We start from the raw sequence: 20,272 nt of genomic DNA on the forward strand, positions 1-20,272 counted from the left end.
ATAACAACCTTCCCCCTCATACACACACATACCAAACCAACCAACCAAAACCCTCTTTGCCACACCTAGAAAATCAATTGAGTTGATACAAAAGGGTATCTTTAGAGTTGGTATTCTCACAGTGAGAGGCTTTTGGGTATACACTTTAAATACCATGTTTCCTGCTTTAAGTACCATGCCCAGGGATTTGTAAATGTTATGCAAATATCATGTATTGTTTCTGGCCTTATTAGATAACTAGCCATGTTCCTTAGTTTAAACCAATGCTATCTTAGACCCAGTTTCTCATTAGAATGGAGGACCCTTTGTTCCCATGTAGGTCCTGGGTTTATTTTTCTCAACAAGTAGCTACTAGTCATGATACTACCGGTATATACTACAGTATCTCTAGGATCGGAGGCAGCAGGCCTCATCTTAATACCTATAGGTATTGGCATACCTATATTAGGTATATAATATTATAATAATATATATAGTAATAGGTATTATTGGCAGGTCATAAGCATGCCAAGCTGAGCTCAGTGGCTGATTTTAAATATACTGTTTGCAGGGAGCCAGGGTGGCAAAAAGCAAGCATCTGTATCCTTTTTTCAAGGTTCTACAGATTATTTGGCTACTAACTTCAAAAAAATTATCTTCCTTCAAATAGTTTAAAAATATGTTTCTTTTCAGTTTCCACTTTGATGTCACTTGTGCCAGGTAAAAACCAGTGAAACACAACTTTACTTTGAAGCCATGTTAATGAGCACTTACCACTTCAAATACCATAAGCACTATTTGAATGATGGGAGCTAGAAGAAACTTTGGTCTGATCCAGCTATTATTGCAACACTTCTCCTGTTTCCTGTGCGTGTATATTTTGGCAGTAATTCCAAACAGTGCTTAATACCTGGTTTCAAAACAGGACTAACCACCACTTCTCTCTGTAGTGAACCATCTTTGGCAAATATATTAATTTGTTTATTTGTTTGTTTAGTGAGTTTGCCTTAGGACAGCATCAAGCATAAATTGAAATTTTAACCAGAAACCTACACAGTCTTTCATGTAGCCACATAGTGTACCTTTTACTATTCATAGATAACAAGAATAACAAAGCGGATATGAAACCTCATGTTGTCCAAAAATGGGCACATTGCTTCCTCCTGGATAGTTTGTTCTTTCAAGGTTCTAGCTTAACACTCTTTTGCTGTTCAGGAATCTTGAAATTTTAGGCAGCTTCACATAGTTAGGAGGGAGCTAGGATAGGGAATGGCAAACAAGCTTTAAAAAAGTGTTTAAGCTGCATTCATCCATAAAGTTTAGGACTATGGTTAAGAGTACCACTGATGAAATCCAGGGGGCAGGAGGCGTTGGGGGGGATGTCGCCAGTAATTATGACATATAGCAATCTATACCCATATTCTTCTGTTATAGCAATGTTTTCCAGATTGATGATTACACAAGCAATACATTCAAGAACAAGAAGTTGACCCAAGGTTTGTATAGCTTTGTGTGGTGTGAGTATATACATAGGACAGTATATATATTAGGACACTTCCCCACCCACCCACTACAAGTCTGAAAAAAATGCTCCCTTCAGGGGAATATGCCAGCATAGCACCTGAAACATCATTTGGGTTTCTTGCTATTTTGATTTTGTACAAGGTTTGTTTTACATTAAATTTAATGCATAAAGAAATGGTTAAAGGTGTAGTAAGAATAAGGGTTAGAAAATAAAGGTACCTCACGAGACCCACGTTGGGCAAAAGACTCCTGCATTGCAGGGGTTGGACTAGATTGCTCTCATGGACCCTTACAACTCTACATTTCTATGATTCTATGAATCACACTATGTTTCCTTTTACAGGTAGGTAGCCGTGTTGGTCTGCCATAGTCAAAACAAAATAAAAAAATAACAAATAACAAAAATCCTTCCAGTAGCACCTAAGAGACCAACTACCGTATGTTTGTTCTTGGTATGAGCTTTCGTGTCCATGCACACTTCTTCAGATACTATGTTTCCTGTAACTTCCACAACCAAGTCAGAAGCTTTCTTAAAAGAATTTTTTTTGAAAAAAATTAAGCAGTGCTTGTTAAGATTCTGTACCAAGTCTTACCAAGACTATTTCAATGTGAGCAAAAGGCTTTTTTTAAAGGAAACGAAACACTTTCTAGATAACCTGCAGCTTAATCTGCACATGTGTATCCAGAAGCAAATTGCTTCAGAATGCAGACACAAGATGGGCTGCCACCACTTGCCTCCAATCAGCAGAATTGACTTTGTAGTATATTAAAAGAAATACAGTTTGCAACTTTGAAGTGGACACTATTCCATAAAAGCTTGTGCCATTGTTATTTTTTTTTAATCACGGTGCCACAGGGCTCTTTATTGTTTTTCTTGCAGCAGACTACCATGGCAGACTACCCTCTGGAAATCTTTACAATATTACTTTTACTACTTATTACAGTTCAGCCATTTGTTTCTTTAATCTGAGACCAGATGGGACCATTTCTAATGTGAATTAACAGTACTAGGCGCATTTATCTCAAAAGTTAAATCTCTGTGCAGCTTAAATTCCCCAGTATTTATAATTTTAACCATAATATTCAATCCTATGCATATTTGCTTGGGAGTAAACCCCATGGAATATAGTGGGACTTACTTTTGAGTAAACTTGGGTAGAATTCTGCTGTAGTTTTCCTGTTCTGCAATATTCCTTTTAATGTCCTCTACAGGCATCGGAATTGCAATTCTATAACAAAATTCACATAACAAGAAAGTTTTAACATCTTAGCCAGACAATGTTTCTTTCAGCCATAACAAGAAAATGTTTGGATCCATCTTCAATGTTTATATTGTTGTATTAGGATCAATATCTGAAAATGTAATCAAGAAATGTATTAATAATCAAGGTAAGTTACAACTGACATATGTGTGTGGGGGGGAGGGGCTTACCCTACTCTTTTGGTAGTAATTTGTTGTTATTGAAAACAGTTTTTTTTATTGTCGAGAGCCACCCTGAGACCTTATGGTAAAGTAATTGATATCATCATCATCATCATCATCATCATCATTAGAGTTAAAGCAGAAAACTCAACTAGTGCCATACACAAATACAAATAATGCAAATAAATATTAATACTTATCAAACCTTTATTAAGCATTTACATGTAAAATCGCAAGAGAAAGAATCACATACAGGAACACAAATAAATATTGTTGTATCAAACTATATCAATCTTTTAATATAAATATATAATTCAAGTGCTTAAGTAGATTATATAAATGTACACCCATTGTTCCTTGGTATCTGCATTTCTTATCAGTTACCTTTTATTCTGTGTTTGCCCAATGCATTTTCTAGCTCATGTTACTTTCAGTCAGGATGAAAGACCCAGCTGTTAAAAAAAAGCAGCTGGGAGGGGGGAAGGCTTTCTGTTATCCCCCCCAAAAAAATTATTCGTACATACCTTTTAATCCTTCGGTTTAGTCCCCCCCCCCCCTTAAGTCTCTTCCTCTCTCCTGGCACAAGCACATTTCCCCAGTGTCTCCACCTCCTCCTAAAATATTCCTTTTCTCCATCTTCTTCTTCTTCTTCTTTTTTAACTGTTTCACCTTATACACCTCCTAAAACCTTTCAGCTCTTACAGCTAAGCACTTCTCTCCCCTCCCCCCCCCATCGGAGTCTCTGCACGACAGGTGGAAATTCAACAGGTCGTGTCCTGGCAGTGCAGTGAGAGGGAGCGATGGCAACTGTTAGGTTTCTACCAGGATGCCAGTGAAGGCCAAGGTAAAAAGGTGGTGGCGTGGGGACCTCCTCTCTACTCCTGTGAGAGGTACTAAACCTCTTTCTTCCTCTTTGACCGCTTCCCTCCCTTTTTGTGTAACTTAGTGGGTCGACGAGGTCAACGATGGCCTTGGCCGATTGTCTCTGTGGTGATGGGGAAAAGTGGTTCCTCCCTCCCTCTCTCTCTCTCTGGGCGCGCGTGTGTTTTCCTTCTCGGGAGCGAGGGCGGCCCATGATCCCGCTTCCTCCCCGCCTACCACCTCTTCAGCTTCCTTGGCCCAGCCAGGTAAGTGGGGGGTAGGACTTGGCGCCAGGCCAGCGGCAGAGGCTTTAAAGAACAAAACCCCGTCCGCGTCCTCCTTCCCTCCGCAGCGTGCGCTCGCCCGCCTCAGCAGGACCATCAGTACCATCCGCGGGCGCCCCGATGGGTACGTATGTGGGAAGGGCTGGCTCCAGGCGCTGCAGCCGAGGCACCTGTGTGGGTTGCGCGCGTCGGCGCACGCGGGAAACGCGCGTAGCCCTGAGCTGACCCCGGTGTTCGTGCGCGTGTATGCGTCTGCGCGCGTCTATATACCCACTTTCCTGGGAGTCGTAACAGGGTAGCCGCTCGTAATAGGATGGCAGGGCTGCAGTCGTCTAGGGCTACGACCTGCAGCGCACGGTGTCGCTCAAGCAGCATCCTCGCCCGGTGCCTGCTGAGCCTCTGCTCAAACACCACCTCCAGCCCAGGAGAGCCCAGACAGAAGAGACGGGCGCTCTCCTTGTCAGGCGAGAGGTGGCCGGGCGGGAAAAGAGCCGTGCGCTCCTGCAAGCTGCACACGCTGGAATAGCCTTTTCCACACAACCGTCCGAACTGCCGTCTATCAATGCGGGTGCCCGTGTTAGTGTTACCAAGCGCTCCTGCGCGCCCTGAATGAATAAGTTGTCTTTATCTGGGGCGGGTGGGGGGCGTGAGCAGCCCTAGGCACTGAGGGGAAGACTTCCTTCAGGAAAACTACGAGCGCCGTGTTCTGACTCAGGCCCATTTCAGCTAACAGGTCTCTTCTCCCCTCCCCAAGAAAGGAGAGGAGATGCAACCCCCGCAGCTGTATCCCTGACTGATCCACGCTCAGTCCCACCCCAACAAGAATCCTGGGAACTGTAGTTTGCCAAGCTTTCTGGGAACTGCAGCTCTGCGAGGGGCCAAACTACGGTTCCCAAGATTCTTTGGGGGGGTGAAGGCGGGAAACGTGTTTGAAATGGTGCGGGGGCGCGTTCGCTGAATCCGTGAGAAGGGACTCGACTCTCAAATGCCTGGGAGCAGCGCGGAAGTGCCCCCCGGGATATTGGGGGCGGGGAGCGAAAGAGAGACACCCCACAAAAAAAGTTCGTTTCTGAGCGAGCCAGCGCTCAGGTTGTCTGCGGGCCAGTGCAGGCTTCCAAGGGCAAGGAGAGGAGTTTGCTGGGTCTCGGTTCTCTTCCAATGAGGGTCTGCTCTGCTTTCTAGGTGGCTGAACGGTGCTTTGGAGCCCCCACAAGAACAGCTCAGTCGGTAAAACATCAGACTCTTCACCTTAGGGTCGTGGTTTAGATTCCTGCATTGCAGGGGGTTGGACTAGATGACCATCGGGATCCCTTCCAACTCTACAGTTCCATGAGTCTAACATGGTGCCCTCCAGATGTTGCTGGACTACAATTCCCACCATGTTCGGCCATCAAGCATGCTGGCTGTGGCCGAAGGGAGTTGGAGTCCAGCAATATTTGGAGAGCACCATACAGTCTAAAGCCAGGCATGCTTCTTAGAGGCCTGGAGGTGTGACTGGAGAGGTGGCTTGTGCTTCTGAAATCTAGGACAGTAGCTCCCAAACTGCTTGAATATTGCTGAGGTTCTTTTTTTGGAGGACTGCTTAATCGCTTATCCGCCTTTTGTAGCAATTGCAATGTGCCATGCCGGACACTCTATGAATTATAATTGCATTTTTAATGCTGCTTTCATTTCTTATAGTGTTTTTTGTTGCATTAGCATTCCAAAGACTTTGAATTGTAATGCAATAAAATACAGTTTGAGAAATAAAAGAAGCAGCAACAATGCAGTTTTTAAAAAAAATCAATGTGGATATTTAATAAGGACATGTTGCTGAATAAAGCCTGTGGACCACAGCTAGCAACTTCCTCTCACATAAGTGGCACCTTTAAAAGATTAACAGGTTTATAGCTTTCCCAGATTAGAGTCTGATTCAATGGACTCTGGTCCACAAAGCTCAGAGGCAGAACCACTGCTTCTTATGCAAAGGTTTAGCCCCCAACACTGCTTGTCAGTTGGCCAGTCACTGCAGGCAGTACTGAAAAAGATGGGCCAGTGATCTGGCCCTGATATAAGGCAGCTTCCTATTCCTAAACTCATATCATCGCAATCTATTGTCAGTCTTCAAGGTGTCACAACATTCCTCTTCCTTGTATTTACATGGCTCTCTGGCAGCTACTCCCAAATACAGGTTTGCATTCCCGGTTTTCACCAGAGCTTGGGCGCATCAAATTTAAACTCACTCTTGCACTTAGAGGCAACAGCCTATAATGAAATGCAGAAAAGGGGTGTGTCACATCAACATATTTAGGTCATTGGTATTCATGTATCCAGAGAGAGCTATTTCTTGTTCCTTTATACTTTCAGTTAAGTGAGTTGTTTTTTCTAAAAAGAGCAACACAAATACTGATTTGGCATGAAAACAGATGGGTTAAGTAAATAACCAAGTGAAGAAACTGGGCTGATGAGCTTGTTGTCCGGCTAATGTACTGGTCTTAAGATAATTAGCTTTTAGTGCATGCAACTGCTACCACCTTTCCTTGGCAGGGCTCCTATGCACTTAACAGCTGCAAAACAGACTCAGATTAAATGAGTGACACTTGTTTCAGTCACTCTGTTTCCACAGGGAAGGGGTGGAGAATCAGTTTCATTCCTCATCTTTGTAGCAAATCAACTCTCCTGTTGCTATTCCTTTAAGAGCAGCTAGGCCTCCTGTAATAAATAGGTGGTGATGTTTAGCCATGAAGCAAGAAGGTAAACCTGATGGTTTCTGCATAACAAGACTCTGAGAAAGAGGCCAAAGCAACCTAGGTTGTCTTTCTTTCCCTTCCCCCACCCCACCCACAAGTAGACAACCCTAGGGGTGAGTTTAGCTTCAACAATTGACTCCAAAAAGACATCTCAGTTGTGTCCAGTGAAGCCTTATTCTGACAATGCATGTGGTTTTAGAAGTGCAACCAAATGTCTTGTGATACATACTTTTTATTAACTCATATCATTAGTGTTTAAAATACTTTTTAATAATATATTTTTTAAAACAGATGCAGTGTGTATTTTAAAAACCAGAATGTATACCTTTATGGTGGGTGGGTTGGTGGGTGCATCCACATGTGCCCAGAGAGAGAAGTATTTGGACCATATTACTATTGAGTTAAAGCTACAATCTAAATAATACTTTTAAGGCAGGAAGCTCCACTGAACTTAGAGGGACTTGCTACAAGTAATTCCATGTCAAGGAAAGACCTTTATTACACCAACCCAAACACCATGATATACCGGTAGTGTCCAACCTTTTGAGTTCTCTTAATCAGACTAGATAGTAAACAAAGCACAGTGGGGATTGAAACTTTGGCAATAATAATATCATGAATCTGCATCTAATCGGAGTCTTAAAAGAGAATGTGGGAGAAGGTAGTAAACATTTACGGTAAATCTGGCTCTTTTCGGTACCGGACACCAAGCCAATGCTTACTGAGAAGAGGCGTGACAAACCTGATCTGCATCTCCTGAGGGTGGAGAATGCTTGCTTTTACCCATGTCTGTTTCCATCCTTAAGTGAAACTGCAGCTTCCTTGCTAATTGCAACAGGAATAAAGAGAAACTAGGCAGCCTTAATATTAACAAAGTTAGAAATTAGTTTTTCTGATCTTGGTAACAGCAAATGCTATGCCATTGCTATTCCCTTTGTGGCTAGTTCTATCCATTTGCACAGGAATACTTAAATCCATCCTGAATTTCCCGTATCGGTGCAGTAGTGTTGCACTGATTCATATTGTGCATGTTCAAATATTGACACTTCCATTTGCAAGTGCAGAAAAGGCCATTCACCCCAGAGGCAAACTGTTCATCTGTGGTAAAGATGGAAACTGGCAATCAGTGATGTATCTTTCCTTTGTACACAGGAACAAACTTTTGTTTTGTTGTTTTAAGTAGAAGAGGTGATTGTGTGCTTGAAACATTTATTGTACATTTAGGTCCCATTATCTGAAAATCAGAATTTGCCTTATAGGATGCTCAGGAGTTATTAAGTACCATCAGTTTTGCATTATCACTTAAGTGTGTTCCAGCTATTTGTTTTTATCAGTTTTTGCAACTTCATGCAAAAGCTGGTTGTTGCATCTATGAAGGGATGTACAGAACTACCTTATCATGGACCAAATGAGATGGAAACAGAATTGCACAGTTTTTCCAATGGGCACCATGCACTGAGTAGGTTCTTAGTCCCACCAAGGTTGTTGGGTTTTTTGCTTCTGTGTTATGTCTGAAGATTAGCTAACAGTACTGCCAGTTGTTTATGAACTCTGGACCACATGTTAATAGCTGCAATAGCTTTCTCTTATGACCAAGCATATAGCTGTGATAGAAATATGCTTATTTCACAAATCAGGATGCTAAAGTACAAATCCTTCTTGTTCTAGAGTCTTATCTTCAAGATAATGAAGCTGGGTACATAGTAGCACAATAAGTGCTGACATTAGTCATGCAAACTTTTAAAAGCCTGAGGTATAGACTTTAATTTCTTTATTCCCATGATATTTACAATGGGCAAACTTAGCTAGAAGTTGAGAAACTTTAGAAGTGGGTAGCTAACCCATGGCTTTTCAGATGTTGGACTGTAACTCCCATCATCCCCAATGAGTATTGGAACCTAATGCCATCTGGAGTGCCACAGGTTCGCTACCCTGCTTTAGAGGTCTCACTTTCAGGAAGCAAAGAAGTCATTCTGTCACAGGTACATATTACCTGTACTTAAGACATCGGAATTCTAGGGGCAAGTTCATTACCGCTAACTAATGAAAACCCGTTGTTTGATTCCAGCGGTACTTAAGTATAACTGCTACGGTTAGTTGGATCAGGGCCAATGCGTGGCAAGAGATAGCAATCATAAGAAACTGCACAGTATCCAGCACAGTTAAGATTCAGGGAGCTAATCCCATTTTTCTGTACCCCCCAGTACAAGGCTATATAATTAATTGTACATATCTCTGAAGCACCAAGTGTGTACTGATAAAAAGGGGAGACCATTCCTTGGAGCATTCCTGGAAGGGCAAGTTTGGAATAAAAATAAAAATGGAATAAAAATGTAACATTGAAATTCCAGAAGTGAAAAAGTGCTTAGGGCAACCAAATTTGACTATTGCACTCCAAATATCACACATTAAATGTGAAAAGTGCATCATAATCTGTGTTCTGCGTGTCCATACAACCATCTTCTTTTAAAATTTTATTATGTCAAAACACCTTTAATCCCCCCCACTTGTGGACTGAGCAGATGAGACCAATAGTGGGTCCAACAGTCAAGAAGGTGGTTTCTGCAAATGTTGTACAGTAGAGAGAAGTGAGGGGCAGATGGGGCTCATCAACCTGGGAAGGTAGCCCAAGATCAGAGACAACAACATCAACAACCCTGATATAACTATCACTTATTTAAAATTGAAATCCCTAATATAAACAAACAATTTAAAGGTTTAATGAAAATAAGGAAGGGTGGGACCACTGCAGTTGGAATGAAAGCAGAGAGCATTGAACTTTGCACATATGGTGACCACTTACAATGCCTTAGCAGGTCAGGAAGACCAATCAGATCTGTTCTCCGGTCTCTAACTTCTGTTTAAAAATTGGATTTTCTTTTATTGGCAACCCCAGTAGATTCTACTGGGCACCATTTCAGATATTGGAGTGGAGTTGCAGGGGAGTGAGTCTCAAGCAAATTGGTAAATTCACAAGGCTGATATTTGGTTACGTACAAAATTGAACGGTGGGAATTCAGTCTTGGATAATTATTTTATATGTATGTGCTTATACCTCTTAATAAATATTGGAATATGAGCTTGGCGTAGATACTTGCACATTTGTTTAAGGTAAAGAGATTTTGAGCTCTTGATCATGCATGCCTGCTATATCTTTATAATAGTGAGTAAATGTGGAAGCCACATTGAGTTGGCTGAAGGGGGAGATAGAGAGGATTACCTGTACTTAGAGTTGATCAATGGTGGATCACATTCAAAAGTGTGTGTGCTATTTCTGCTGTGTAGGAACACTACACATGAATCTACTGTGCGCTCCACATATTTTACAAGATTAATGTGTGAATTATGAGCGAATCTACTTATAACAGACCTCTGCATCTTTTAATCTTTTGCACCCTTTTATCCTGTGATATGGAACCTGTGGCTAGATGGCATTTATTATACTTCATGCCTTTCATAGGCCCTTAATTTCATATTCGGTCCTTATGTCTCTATACAAAAATGTGGCTAAAATCCAGTTTCCTCAACAGTAAATTAAAATAATGTATGTGCTCATTCTACTATTAGGTAAATTAATTCAGGCTACTTATTGTTTTTTCTCCACCATTCCCCTCACCCCTGTCTCATTGCAGAGAAAAATACAGGACTTCAAGGCCGTTCGGTAAGTGTTTGTGCTGCACAGTTTGGCAGCTTTAGTTTGGGTGAGTTGTGGATGTGCATGTGTTGCGAATACACTTGAATTTTGCCTAGAACACGTCTAGAAAGTCTTAAGTAATTTAGATTCCTTTTTTTAAAAAAAGCAACTGCTTCCATCACTATTTCCCATTACTGTTTATATGATTTATAAAGCTCCTTGCTCATGCCTCAGTGCTACAGGAGTTGAGTGGCAAGCACAGATAAGATGCTGTTCTTGGTGATTGCTCCACATATCTGAAGTTCTCTTCAATTAAACATTTGCTGACATTTAAGCACAATGCTCTTCTAGAAGAAATAGAACACATCTTTAAAAACCGTAATGGAATAAGGAAATGTTGAATGAGCTGGGTATGTTTAACCTGGAAAAACGGTGACTGAGAGGAGATATGATAGCCATCTTTCAACATCTCAAGGGCTGTCACATGGAAGATGGAGCAAGCTTGTTTTCTCCTGCTCTGGAGGGTAGGACTTGAACCAATGGCTTCAAGTTACAAGAAAAGAGATTCTGACTAAACATCAGGAAGAAATTTCTGACAGTGAGAGCTGTTTGACAGTGGAACGATTTCCCTCAGGAGGTGGTGGACTCTCCTTCATTGGATGTCTCTCAGCAGAAGTTGGGTGGTCATCTGTCAGGGATGCTTTAGCTGAGATTCCTGCATTGCAGGGGGTTGGACTGGATGACCCTTGGGGAACCCTCCCAACACTACAATTCTGTGACTCAAGGATAAGCACAATTTAGTTTTGTTCTACATTTAACTGTTACATATCTGGAAATGAATGGAAAAGGCTACTTAGAACCAAACAAACAGAGCAGCAACCACAAATCTAAATTGTGTTTGTTAGATGAGCATGTCACGATCTTTTCCTACGAAGTTCAGAGCAGCATGCATAGGTAGTTTGTTTTACCATCCAGCTACTCCCTAGGCCTCTAGGTCAGCCTTGCTCCAGGGGTGAAACTGCACCTCACACTTTCACATCATTTTCTGGGCCCTGCCCACACGTTTTTCATATTAATGGATGAGGAAGGACGCTGTGACAATTCCTGACAGCCAATACCTCTTCAGCTTATCAGTTAATGTTTAAGCAATGCAACCATTGTTTGATGTACCAGAATTTCTGGAAACATTATTGTATTGATGCAAGCTTGTAACTGCTCTGGTGTTTCATGTCTGGCCCAGGCTTAGCCATGCAAAGCCTAACACGTACATTGGCATGTGGCCTTAGAAAGTATCATGAAAATTGTGGGTGTGGCAAAACAGGGGATCCTCCAGTTGTTTACACAATATGGCATTTAAATATTTAATTTTTTTAAAATAAAAAAGTCATAGTATTTTATAGGTTAAAAAATTGTCTTATAATTTTCCATCAATTAGTATTCTGTAGCTTATTCTTTTATGATAAAAACAAAACAAAACAATTACCGGAGCTGTCAAGGGAGGAATTGCATTATTTTTCCAACAAGGAAAATACTTGCCCACAGACTCCAGCAAAAAGTACATTCTTTTACCACAATCTAGCTGAGTTGAACACGTTCAGGCCTATTGAAAAAAAAAAAAAAAACCAAAACCAAAACTTTAGTATACTTAACCAATGGGTTTGATTGTAGCCTCAGTCATTAGTTTATCCAGAATGCCTGACATCAGCCCTACATCTCTGAGCAGCAGCCAATGGGCTGATGCCTGCTGCTCTCCCCACCCCCTATGTTCCCCTTTAGAAAATTATCTGGGGCTGGGGGCTGGCATCTTCATTTCCCACAATGGGCTACATTGTGGGAAATTAACATGGCTGCTCTTGGACTCAGCTGCCTGATGCTGACCGAAGGTTACCTGGAGGAGGCTCACTGAGGTGGGTCCCCTCAAACTTGGACTCTGCTCTCCAAAGACTCATATGAGGAGCAAGGCCTAAGAGGCGTGTGAGTGAAAGAATCCATATTTTCTGTTTGTTGCAGAAATAGGTGTGGGTTGTGTTGTGTTGTTTGTTTTTTGCTCTCCATCCAAATCTGTTTCTGTTATGTTGTTCTGCTGTGATGTTATGTATGTCAGTTGCCACCTCTCCCATGGAATGTCCTAATTATTGATGCTAATCTTCATTTGATTTTCTGTTCCATCAGCCCGGTTGCTTTGGCTACCCGCTCAGCATCTTCTTCATAGTCATCAATGAATTCTGCGAAAGATTCTCCTACTATGGAATGCGAGGTGATTTTTGCCTTTACTTCTGCTGGATGCTTGTGGCTATAGCGACAGAGTGCTTTCTCCCCTCCCTCCTTTCCCTAATTACTCTCCTTGTTTTCTTTCCATAGCCGTGCTTGTGCTCTACTTCAAGTATTTTCTCAACTGGAGCGACAATCTTGCTACAGCCATTTACCATACATTCGTTGCCCTCTGCTACCTCACACCTATCCTTGGAGCGCTTGTAGCTGATTCCTGGCTGGGAAAGTTCATGTGAGTGCAATTTTAGAATACCAGAATAATTCTGTGGAAGATGCAGCTGAATTGCGTGAAGAGAGTCAAGCTGTTTCATTTGAAGGGGCATTACTTAAAAGAACTCTGGGCACAGAGGCCTGTGACATTGGTTTATATAAAATGTACACGTATTAATTTATATGTATAGATGCCTGTGGGCAAATTAATGGGGTGAGTAGCTGGGGTCCCACCAGATTTCCAGTGTCAGCAGTTTGAATCCGTGTGACAGGGTGAACTCCCGTTGTTATGTCCCAGCTTCTGCCAACCTAGCAGTTCGAAAGCATGCCAGGGCAAGTAGATAAATAGGTACCACTGTGGTGGGAAGGTAAACAGCGTTTCTGTGTTCTCTGGCTTCCATCATGGTGTCCCGTTGTGCGGTTGAGTCATGCTGGCCACTTGACCCGGAAAGCTATCTGTGGACAAACGCCGGCTCCCTTGGCCTGAAAAGCGACATGAGCGCCGCACCCCATAGTCGCCTTTGACTGGAGTTAACTGTCCAGGGGTTCCTTTACCTTTTTACCTTTTTACATATACACACACGTCTTAAAGATGGGAAAAGGAGCTTTTGTGGAGGTAATTAAAGCTTTGGTCTAATACTAAGATGAAGTTGAGCTTCTACTTCTCCCTATTAACCTCCAGGCAGATGCTGTGCGCTAATGACAACAGCAAGGCAGGCAGAAATCCACCAAACCCACCTCTCCTTGGGATGGAGACAACAATATTTGAATTTCTGCCTGTTTTGCTTCTATAAAGATGTAGGCATTGGCCTGGGCACATCATGCTAAGCTGTCATGCAAATGTGCAAATATGCAGGCTTCCATAGAGGAGATGGCAGATGCTTTTACTCTTTCCTGGATGTTTTGTTGCTGCACTGAGCGAAGCCATGGCTTGACAGGCTGCATACACAGCAATCAATTTGCAGCACAAAAATGTAGCTTTCCTCAAACTTAAAATCATTCATGTTTGCCCTCAACGTACTGCTTTTAATGTAGGTCCATTCTAGAACCTGCCATTCACAAGGGTTGGTGTGATTATTCGATACACAGTTTGAAAACTCTCCCCTTGATTAGGTTATCCATGTCTTTTCCTCTGTGCCCCAAGTGAATGAAGCAGGACATGGGAATTGTGTTCTTAGTACGGTATATGCCGATGCTGCATATATCTGTTTTCAAAAGGACACACTGGGGCAGTGCAATCTGCTATGAGCTTGTATTTTCAGAATGAAACCAGTTTCTCAAGAAGCACTTTTAATGGGCAAAAATATGCAATGGATTTAGATTGCATTTGTACTTCATAGAAAAAACAAAACAAAAAACGTGCTCCATCTCCATTGATTCGATAATGAATGTGTATATGTAGCCTTAGTGTCTTGTCTGAAACCAGACTAGCAATGAGTTGTTTTAATTAGGGTTTGTCTTATGGTTGATGGTTTGTGGTTTATCCAGGGCACCTAAACCACAAGCCTAGATTCAGACAACATGCCAAACCATAGCTTAGTTTGGTACAATGGCAGAATGACCGAGAAGCAGTAAGATGGCTGAAACCTTGAGTCCTGAAGGCTACATGCCAGTGCCATGGATTAGCATGACATGCAAACTAGGCCAATGCACATTTTAAAAAAAAGTAAGCTGCAACTTTGTTTTGTTTTCTTTCCTACATGGAAATGAAATCATGTAACCTTTGAAGTCTTATGAGAATAGTTACTTAGTAGTTAATATTATTTGTAAAACCTTTTTATAAGCTCCACAATTCAGCTTGCATCTCAGACGTGTATCATTGTTGGTTTTGTGCATTTGGGATGTGGCATAATCCTTTTGTTTTACAGTACTTATAAAATGTATTAGCTTATTTATTTATTTTTTAAAAAGAATGCATACACAGTCATACCTCGGGTTACGGCCGCTTCGGGTTGTGCGTTTTCGGGTTGTGCACTGCGCTGAACCCGTAAGTACCGGAACGGGTTACTTCCAGGTTCGGCGCATGCACAGAAGCACTAAATTGCGCTTTGCGCATGTGCAGAAGCACCGAATCGCGACCTGCACATGCGCAGACACTGCACTGCGGGTTGCGAACACTGCGGGTTGCGAATGTGCTTCCTGCACGGATCACGTTCGCAACCCGAGCGTCCACTGTATGTATCTATCTCTATCTCTATCTCTATCTCTATCTCTATCTCTATCTCTATCTCTATCTCTATAAAATCTTATACAAATAGATACTGAAGTGTAGATTGCCAAACAATTCTATCGGAGAGAGGGTGTGTACAAGAGCTTGTTAACTATTCTAATGAGTATCAGGCAGGCTGGCCACAACAATTAAGAAATGTTCAGGTCTCATGTTGCCAGTCCCTGCTCGGTTGTACACTGTGTGTGCCTTGAAGTTCCTCTCTACTCGGTTAGACTGGGCATTCCAGTTTTGTGGGAGAGAGTAGATGCCATGGGTGATACTTGTTGCATGTACAAATTGGACAGCGCGAATTACCGGTACGTAAGATACAATACGTTGTAGGTCATGTGTCATTACTGTAGCACTGAATAACCTACAAATAATAATCAGCACATTTTTCTATCCCTTTTTCCAACATGATGACCCACCTTGGTCAGGAAAAGGGCTGTAGCTCAGTGGTAGAACACATTGCATGCAGAAGGTCCCAGGTTCAGTTCCTTGCTTCTCCAGGTAGGAGTGGGAAAACCTGGAGAAGTGATGCCAGTTGGTGTTGTCAAGTCAACACGATGCTAGATGGACCGTAAGACACATTCCAGTCTTCCTGAAATGTTTTCCTGAGGAAAGAAGTTTCTCTTCCCGAATTTAGTCAATGCTGTGTTTTGCATTTTCTTTTTGAGCCAGCTTAGTAGGATTGCTTAGTAAATCCCTAGATGTTTTTCTTTTAATTGAAGAAAATTGCAATGCAGCAAATGTAATCTGAAAGCAGAAAACGGGTTTTGCACAGAGGCCTACTGCTCTTGCTGCATAGAAATTTTGAGTCCCAGGGATATGCGTAGGCACGGTTATTACAATTTATATAGCAAACACAGTTGCTGCACATACGTTGCTGCTTTCCTTAGTGAAACCATAAAGCAGGAGCAGGACCCTAGTGCCCTCCAGATATGGTTGCACTACAGCTTCCATCATGCTTGATCATTGGGCAGGCTGACTGGGTCTGATAGGACTTGGAGTCCAAGCACATCTGGAGGGTCATCCCCTGCATTAAACTGTGGAATTACCCTTAGTTGGAGCTAAACCCCATTGAAATCAACTGGACTTACTTTTGAGCAGATGTTGATAGGACTGAGCAGTTAATCGTTCACCGTACTTTACATATTTGGTATATTGTTTTCACATACAGAGCAAAATAGGATACTGAGCATGGAAGCAGTGCAGCAAACAAATGTTGAACGGACATGGAGTGCTCATGTTCAACAACAACATGCTCACCTCTTTGTTGTCATGCTTTAGTTGTCTAAGCAAAATGCAGCATATTCAAGAAAGATAAGGGATTGTGTCATTAAAAATACATATTTTGTCTGCTTTCTTCATAACAGGACCATTGTTTCCTTGTCGGTTGTGTACACAGTTGGGCAAGCGGTCTTGTCGGTAGGCTCCATACATGATTTGCTGGATCAAGACAGGGATGGTCAAGTAGATAATGTTGCGATTCCCATGTAAGTTGCAGCAGTTACTTCTGCTCTCCTTGTAAATGCAGATTGGAATCGAGTGGTTCAATGTACCCACAAATCCTTTGTTTACTGTGGTTTGAACTGTTGCAGCCTTTGTTCCTTTCTTTGCATAATCATATGACTCCTATCACATGGCAAAGTCCAAGGAGCTTTATTTTGCTATCTCAATAAAACTGCAGCTATCCTTTGGAGGAAGTGTTTCAATTATTGTATTTTGTTCGTGCCTTGAAAACTGCGTGAGACATGTTGTTTTTGGCATAGAACTGTCAGATAATCCTATCACCTGCTTGAAAAATAATTGCATATGCATGAAAACTTATTGCCAGATACACAACATGGAGATTCAGTTGAAAACTGACTTTAAATTTTGCCCCTTGAGGCACCATAGGTCAGCAGAAGCTCTCTTGTCAGAGTAGAGACATACAAAAGGAGGAAAAACTTGTGCATTCAACAAATCAGCAACAGCACACCAGAGAACAATATGGGTCAGCGGCATTATTAGGTTGTGACTCAAGGAGCTCAGGCATGGAGTCTTCTGTGCTAGGCCCCAGATCTATTGTCTCTCCACCCTATATATCTGTATACTTACGGAGTATATAGTATGTTCACTTATGGAGAAGCTCAGCATGTTCACATTTACTTCTGTTACATGTGATTGCTTTGCATTTGGATTGCCTACCAGCACACAACCCAGTTTCTTAAAAGATCATTCTTTGCTGTGAGCATATTTGTATATTTAAAATAGTTGTAGCATACCCAGGGACCTTATGGTGAAGGGTGGGTAATAAACTGAAACAACAACTATTAATCTATTTCTGCTATTGCAGTGCTTTCTCTATGATCGGTTTGGTCCTTATTGCTTTTGGAACGGGAGGAATCAAGCCCTGCGTATCAGCCTTTGGTGGAGACCAGTTTGAGGATCATCAGGTAAGAAGTTCCAGAGGAGAGGCACTTAACTTGGGCTTTATTTTTATTTGGAGGAAGGTCACTAAAGGCTTATCGGCATTTTGTAATTTATTTACAAACATACTGGTTGAGCCACATCAGATCTCCAGAGACAGGCAGGTCCGCAAAGGCACTTTCCAGAGCTTGCCTTCTCATTGTTTCATCTAAAACTCATATCTGAAAATGTTCCTATTGGGTTTTTTTCCACTTACACCTACCTTGTCCTCTCCATCTCACTGGAGTATTGCTGTGCGGGAGGAGAACGAATGAAGATGAGAAATTTTCTCCAACCATTTCCTAGCCTAGTTCCCTGTAATTTCCCTAACATAAGACGTAGGCAGTTCTACCAATGGCTATTATGGAATATCAGTTTGTAGTCATTGAAGCTCCATTAACCCTGTCCTGTCGAAATAATAATAATCCACCCAAGTCGCAACACTATATTGAAATGTAGAATTTGCTTCTTAAAATCTATCATGGTGGTTTTGCAAAAGCATGATTTATTTATAGAAGCCCTGCATGTATGTATGGCTGTGTGTGTGTATACATACACACAAACACAAACACACACACAGACACACATATACAGATGGACATTTGTCTCCTGAGACAGACAGATGCCAGTGTATATAAAGCCCACACAGTCAAACACTTGGCATTATTCTCTGACCATTAGCTGAATTAGCAATTACTTTGCAGTTTGTGCTTTTCAAAAAATAGGCTTTCAAAAAGATATTTTACGCTAATTTTCTCCTTTGTATTTCAGGAAAAACAAAGAAATAGGTTCTTCTCTATATTCTACCTGGCCATTAATGCTGGAAGCCTTCTTTCTACTATAATCACACCAATTCTTAGAGGTAAAAATTGCTTTTCTAATTAATTTGTGTGTGTGAGAATATTAACCATCCAACATCAGGGTCAGGGTTCTAAGGGTGTGTCCAGACTGCTATTGCCATAATTACTCGAATGTAATGTACACTTTTTTTGGCCAAATTACATCACGGAAATTAGGGTGCACATTGGATTTGATGGCACATTTACATTCGCCAGATAATACTTTTTTGGTTTCAAGGTTTTGAAAACTGGGGTGCGCATTAGATTCGATGGCTAGATTAGATTTGCATAAATAAGATATTTTCAGATGGGATTCAATCACATACCACCAAATTCAGGTTGTGCAAGCTTAAATTTCCCTACAAATCTAGACTTTTAGCAATAAGGAAAGCGACGGCACTGGAAAACGTGAGATAACTTGCTTGATACAATGTCATCTAACCTCCCCAAAACAAATCAAAGTGAATTCCCAATAAATAGCCTGTGTCGTCTAACCTCCCTAGAAACGTAGTGCAGCAAACAGGTTGTCTGAGAGCAGCCTTAAGAAATGATGGCAAGGAGACTGGGCAAAAGTGTACACAAAAGTTTCAGTGGTGCCATTTAGTGATGACACAGCAGGAGTTATGCCATTTTTTTATTGGTAGGATTATTCCTTTAGGAGCATCTCAGCCTCTGGCCCATTCACTGAGCTGCATGAACAGAATTCCACTGCTGCTGCCCCTCTACAATTCCTTATCTCCACCCAAAAAGACATTTTTGGAGGGTGAAGGGACTGCCTAGCAAGTGTGTGGTGCAGCATGGAGATTTGTGAGGCATAAAATGGAGACACACCTCTTTTGTCGGGCGAAGATCTCCTTCCACTTCTGCAGGGTCCTGTTGGATGCAAGCCACCGGCTCTGTGTAGTAAGGAGACCATCATTAGCAACATTTGAAAGGGCCTATGCATGCCAGAGGTACAAATCTTTTGGTTGGAAAAAAAGAGGATAACTTGCCTGTGTTAGTAGTATCAACATTATGATTTTGTAAACATAAAGTCATTGTACCAAATGTTCATAAAATACAGGGCTTTCCCCCCCTCAATGTAATCCTGAATATATGAAAGAGCATGTCTCCATACCTCACTGGGAAACTCTGCTCTCTCCCATCCAAATCTGAAATGAGACTCCTCCTGAGAAATATTTATAGTGGTTACTCTGAATATGTGTGAGAAAATAAATAAATAAATAAATAAATAAATAGGCAGAGGTAGATGGGTAAAATGTAGCCTACACAGGCTTCTGCTTGAGGAAAGCGTCATGATAATATATACTGCTTATTTATTTTGATTTAGGGGTAGAATGTGGAATTCACGTCAAGCAAAAATGTTACCCTCTCGCATTCGGTGTTCCTGCTATACTAATGGCCGTTGCACTGTGTAAGTCAAATGCTTTTTTCATTTTCCACTTACCTGTCATATTTGCTTTAACTCTCATTTTCTGCATTTTGATGTAGTCTGGGTTGCAGAAGGAGAAATCGTGCTCTTTCTTCATTGATTTTTAGCGTGTGTTTTTTACCTGCAGGGCAGCAAGGGTAGGATGGACAATGACAGGAATATAATTGCACTGCAATTTTGAAAAAGAGGGTTTTTTTTAAAAAAAAAGATTTTATTTTTTTTAAAAAATGTAGTAGTACTATTAAAATAGAAATATCAGAAATGGGATGCAATCTCTCTGTTGATCATCAGATCAGATTTACTCAGTGTAGACCCACCGAATTTAATGGACATGGCTTATGTCCATTCCAGTGGGTTTTTTTCTGAGTAGAACTTAGTTGGATAGAACCCATAGGTTTTCTGGTACTCACTTCTTTGTTTCATCCT

General features: G+C 41.5%; 1 protein-coding gene across 1 annotated transcript in view; it reads left to right on the forward strand.

The window, feature by feature from the left end:
* The first annotated feature begins 4,071 nt into the window (after positions 1–4,071).
* SLC15A1 (solute carrier family 15 member 1) overlaps positions 4,072–20,272 on the forward strand; it is a 35,224-nt gene continuing 19,023 nt past the window's right edge. The window contains exons 1-8 of the mRNA XM_033147849.1: positions 4,072–4,195; positions 10,433–10,461; positions 12,607–12,691; positions 12,796–12,937; positions 16,501–16,620; positions 17,463–17,562; positions 18,347–18,437; positions 19,745–19,828. Coding sequence (XP_033003740.1) covers positions 4,192–4,195; positions 10,433–10,461; positions 12,607–12,691; positions 12,796–12,937; positions 16,501–16,620; positions 17,463–17,562; positions 18,347–18,437; positions 19,745–19,828 — 655 coding nt within the window. The 5' untranslated portion in view covers positions 4,072–4,191. The remainder of the gene's footprint in view (positions 4,196–10,432; positions 10,462–12,606; positions 12,692–12,795; positions 12,938–16,500; positions 16,621–17,462; positions 17,563–18,346; positions 18,438–19,744; positions 19,829–20,272) is intronic.

This window comes from Lacerta agilis, chromosome 4 (assembly GCF_009819535.1).
Source record: "Lacerta agilis isolate rLacAgi1 chromosome 4, rLacAgi1.pri, whole genome shotgun sequence".
Lineage (NCBI taxonomy): Eukaryota > Metazoa > Chordata > Lepidosauria > Squamata > Lacertidae > Lacerta > Lacerta agilis.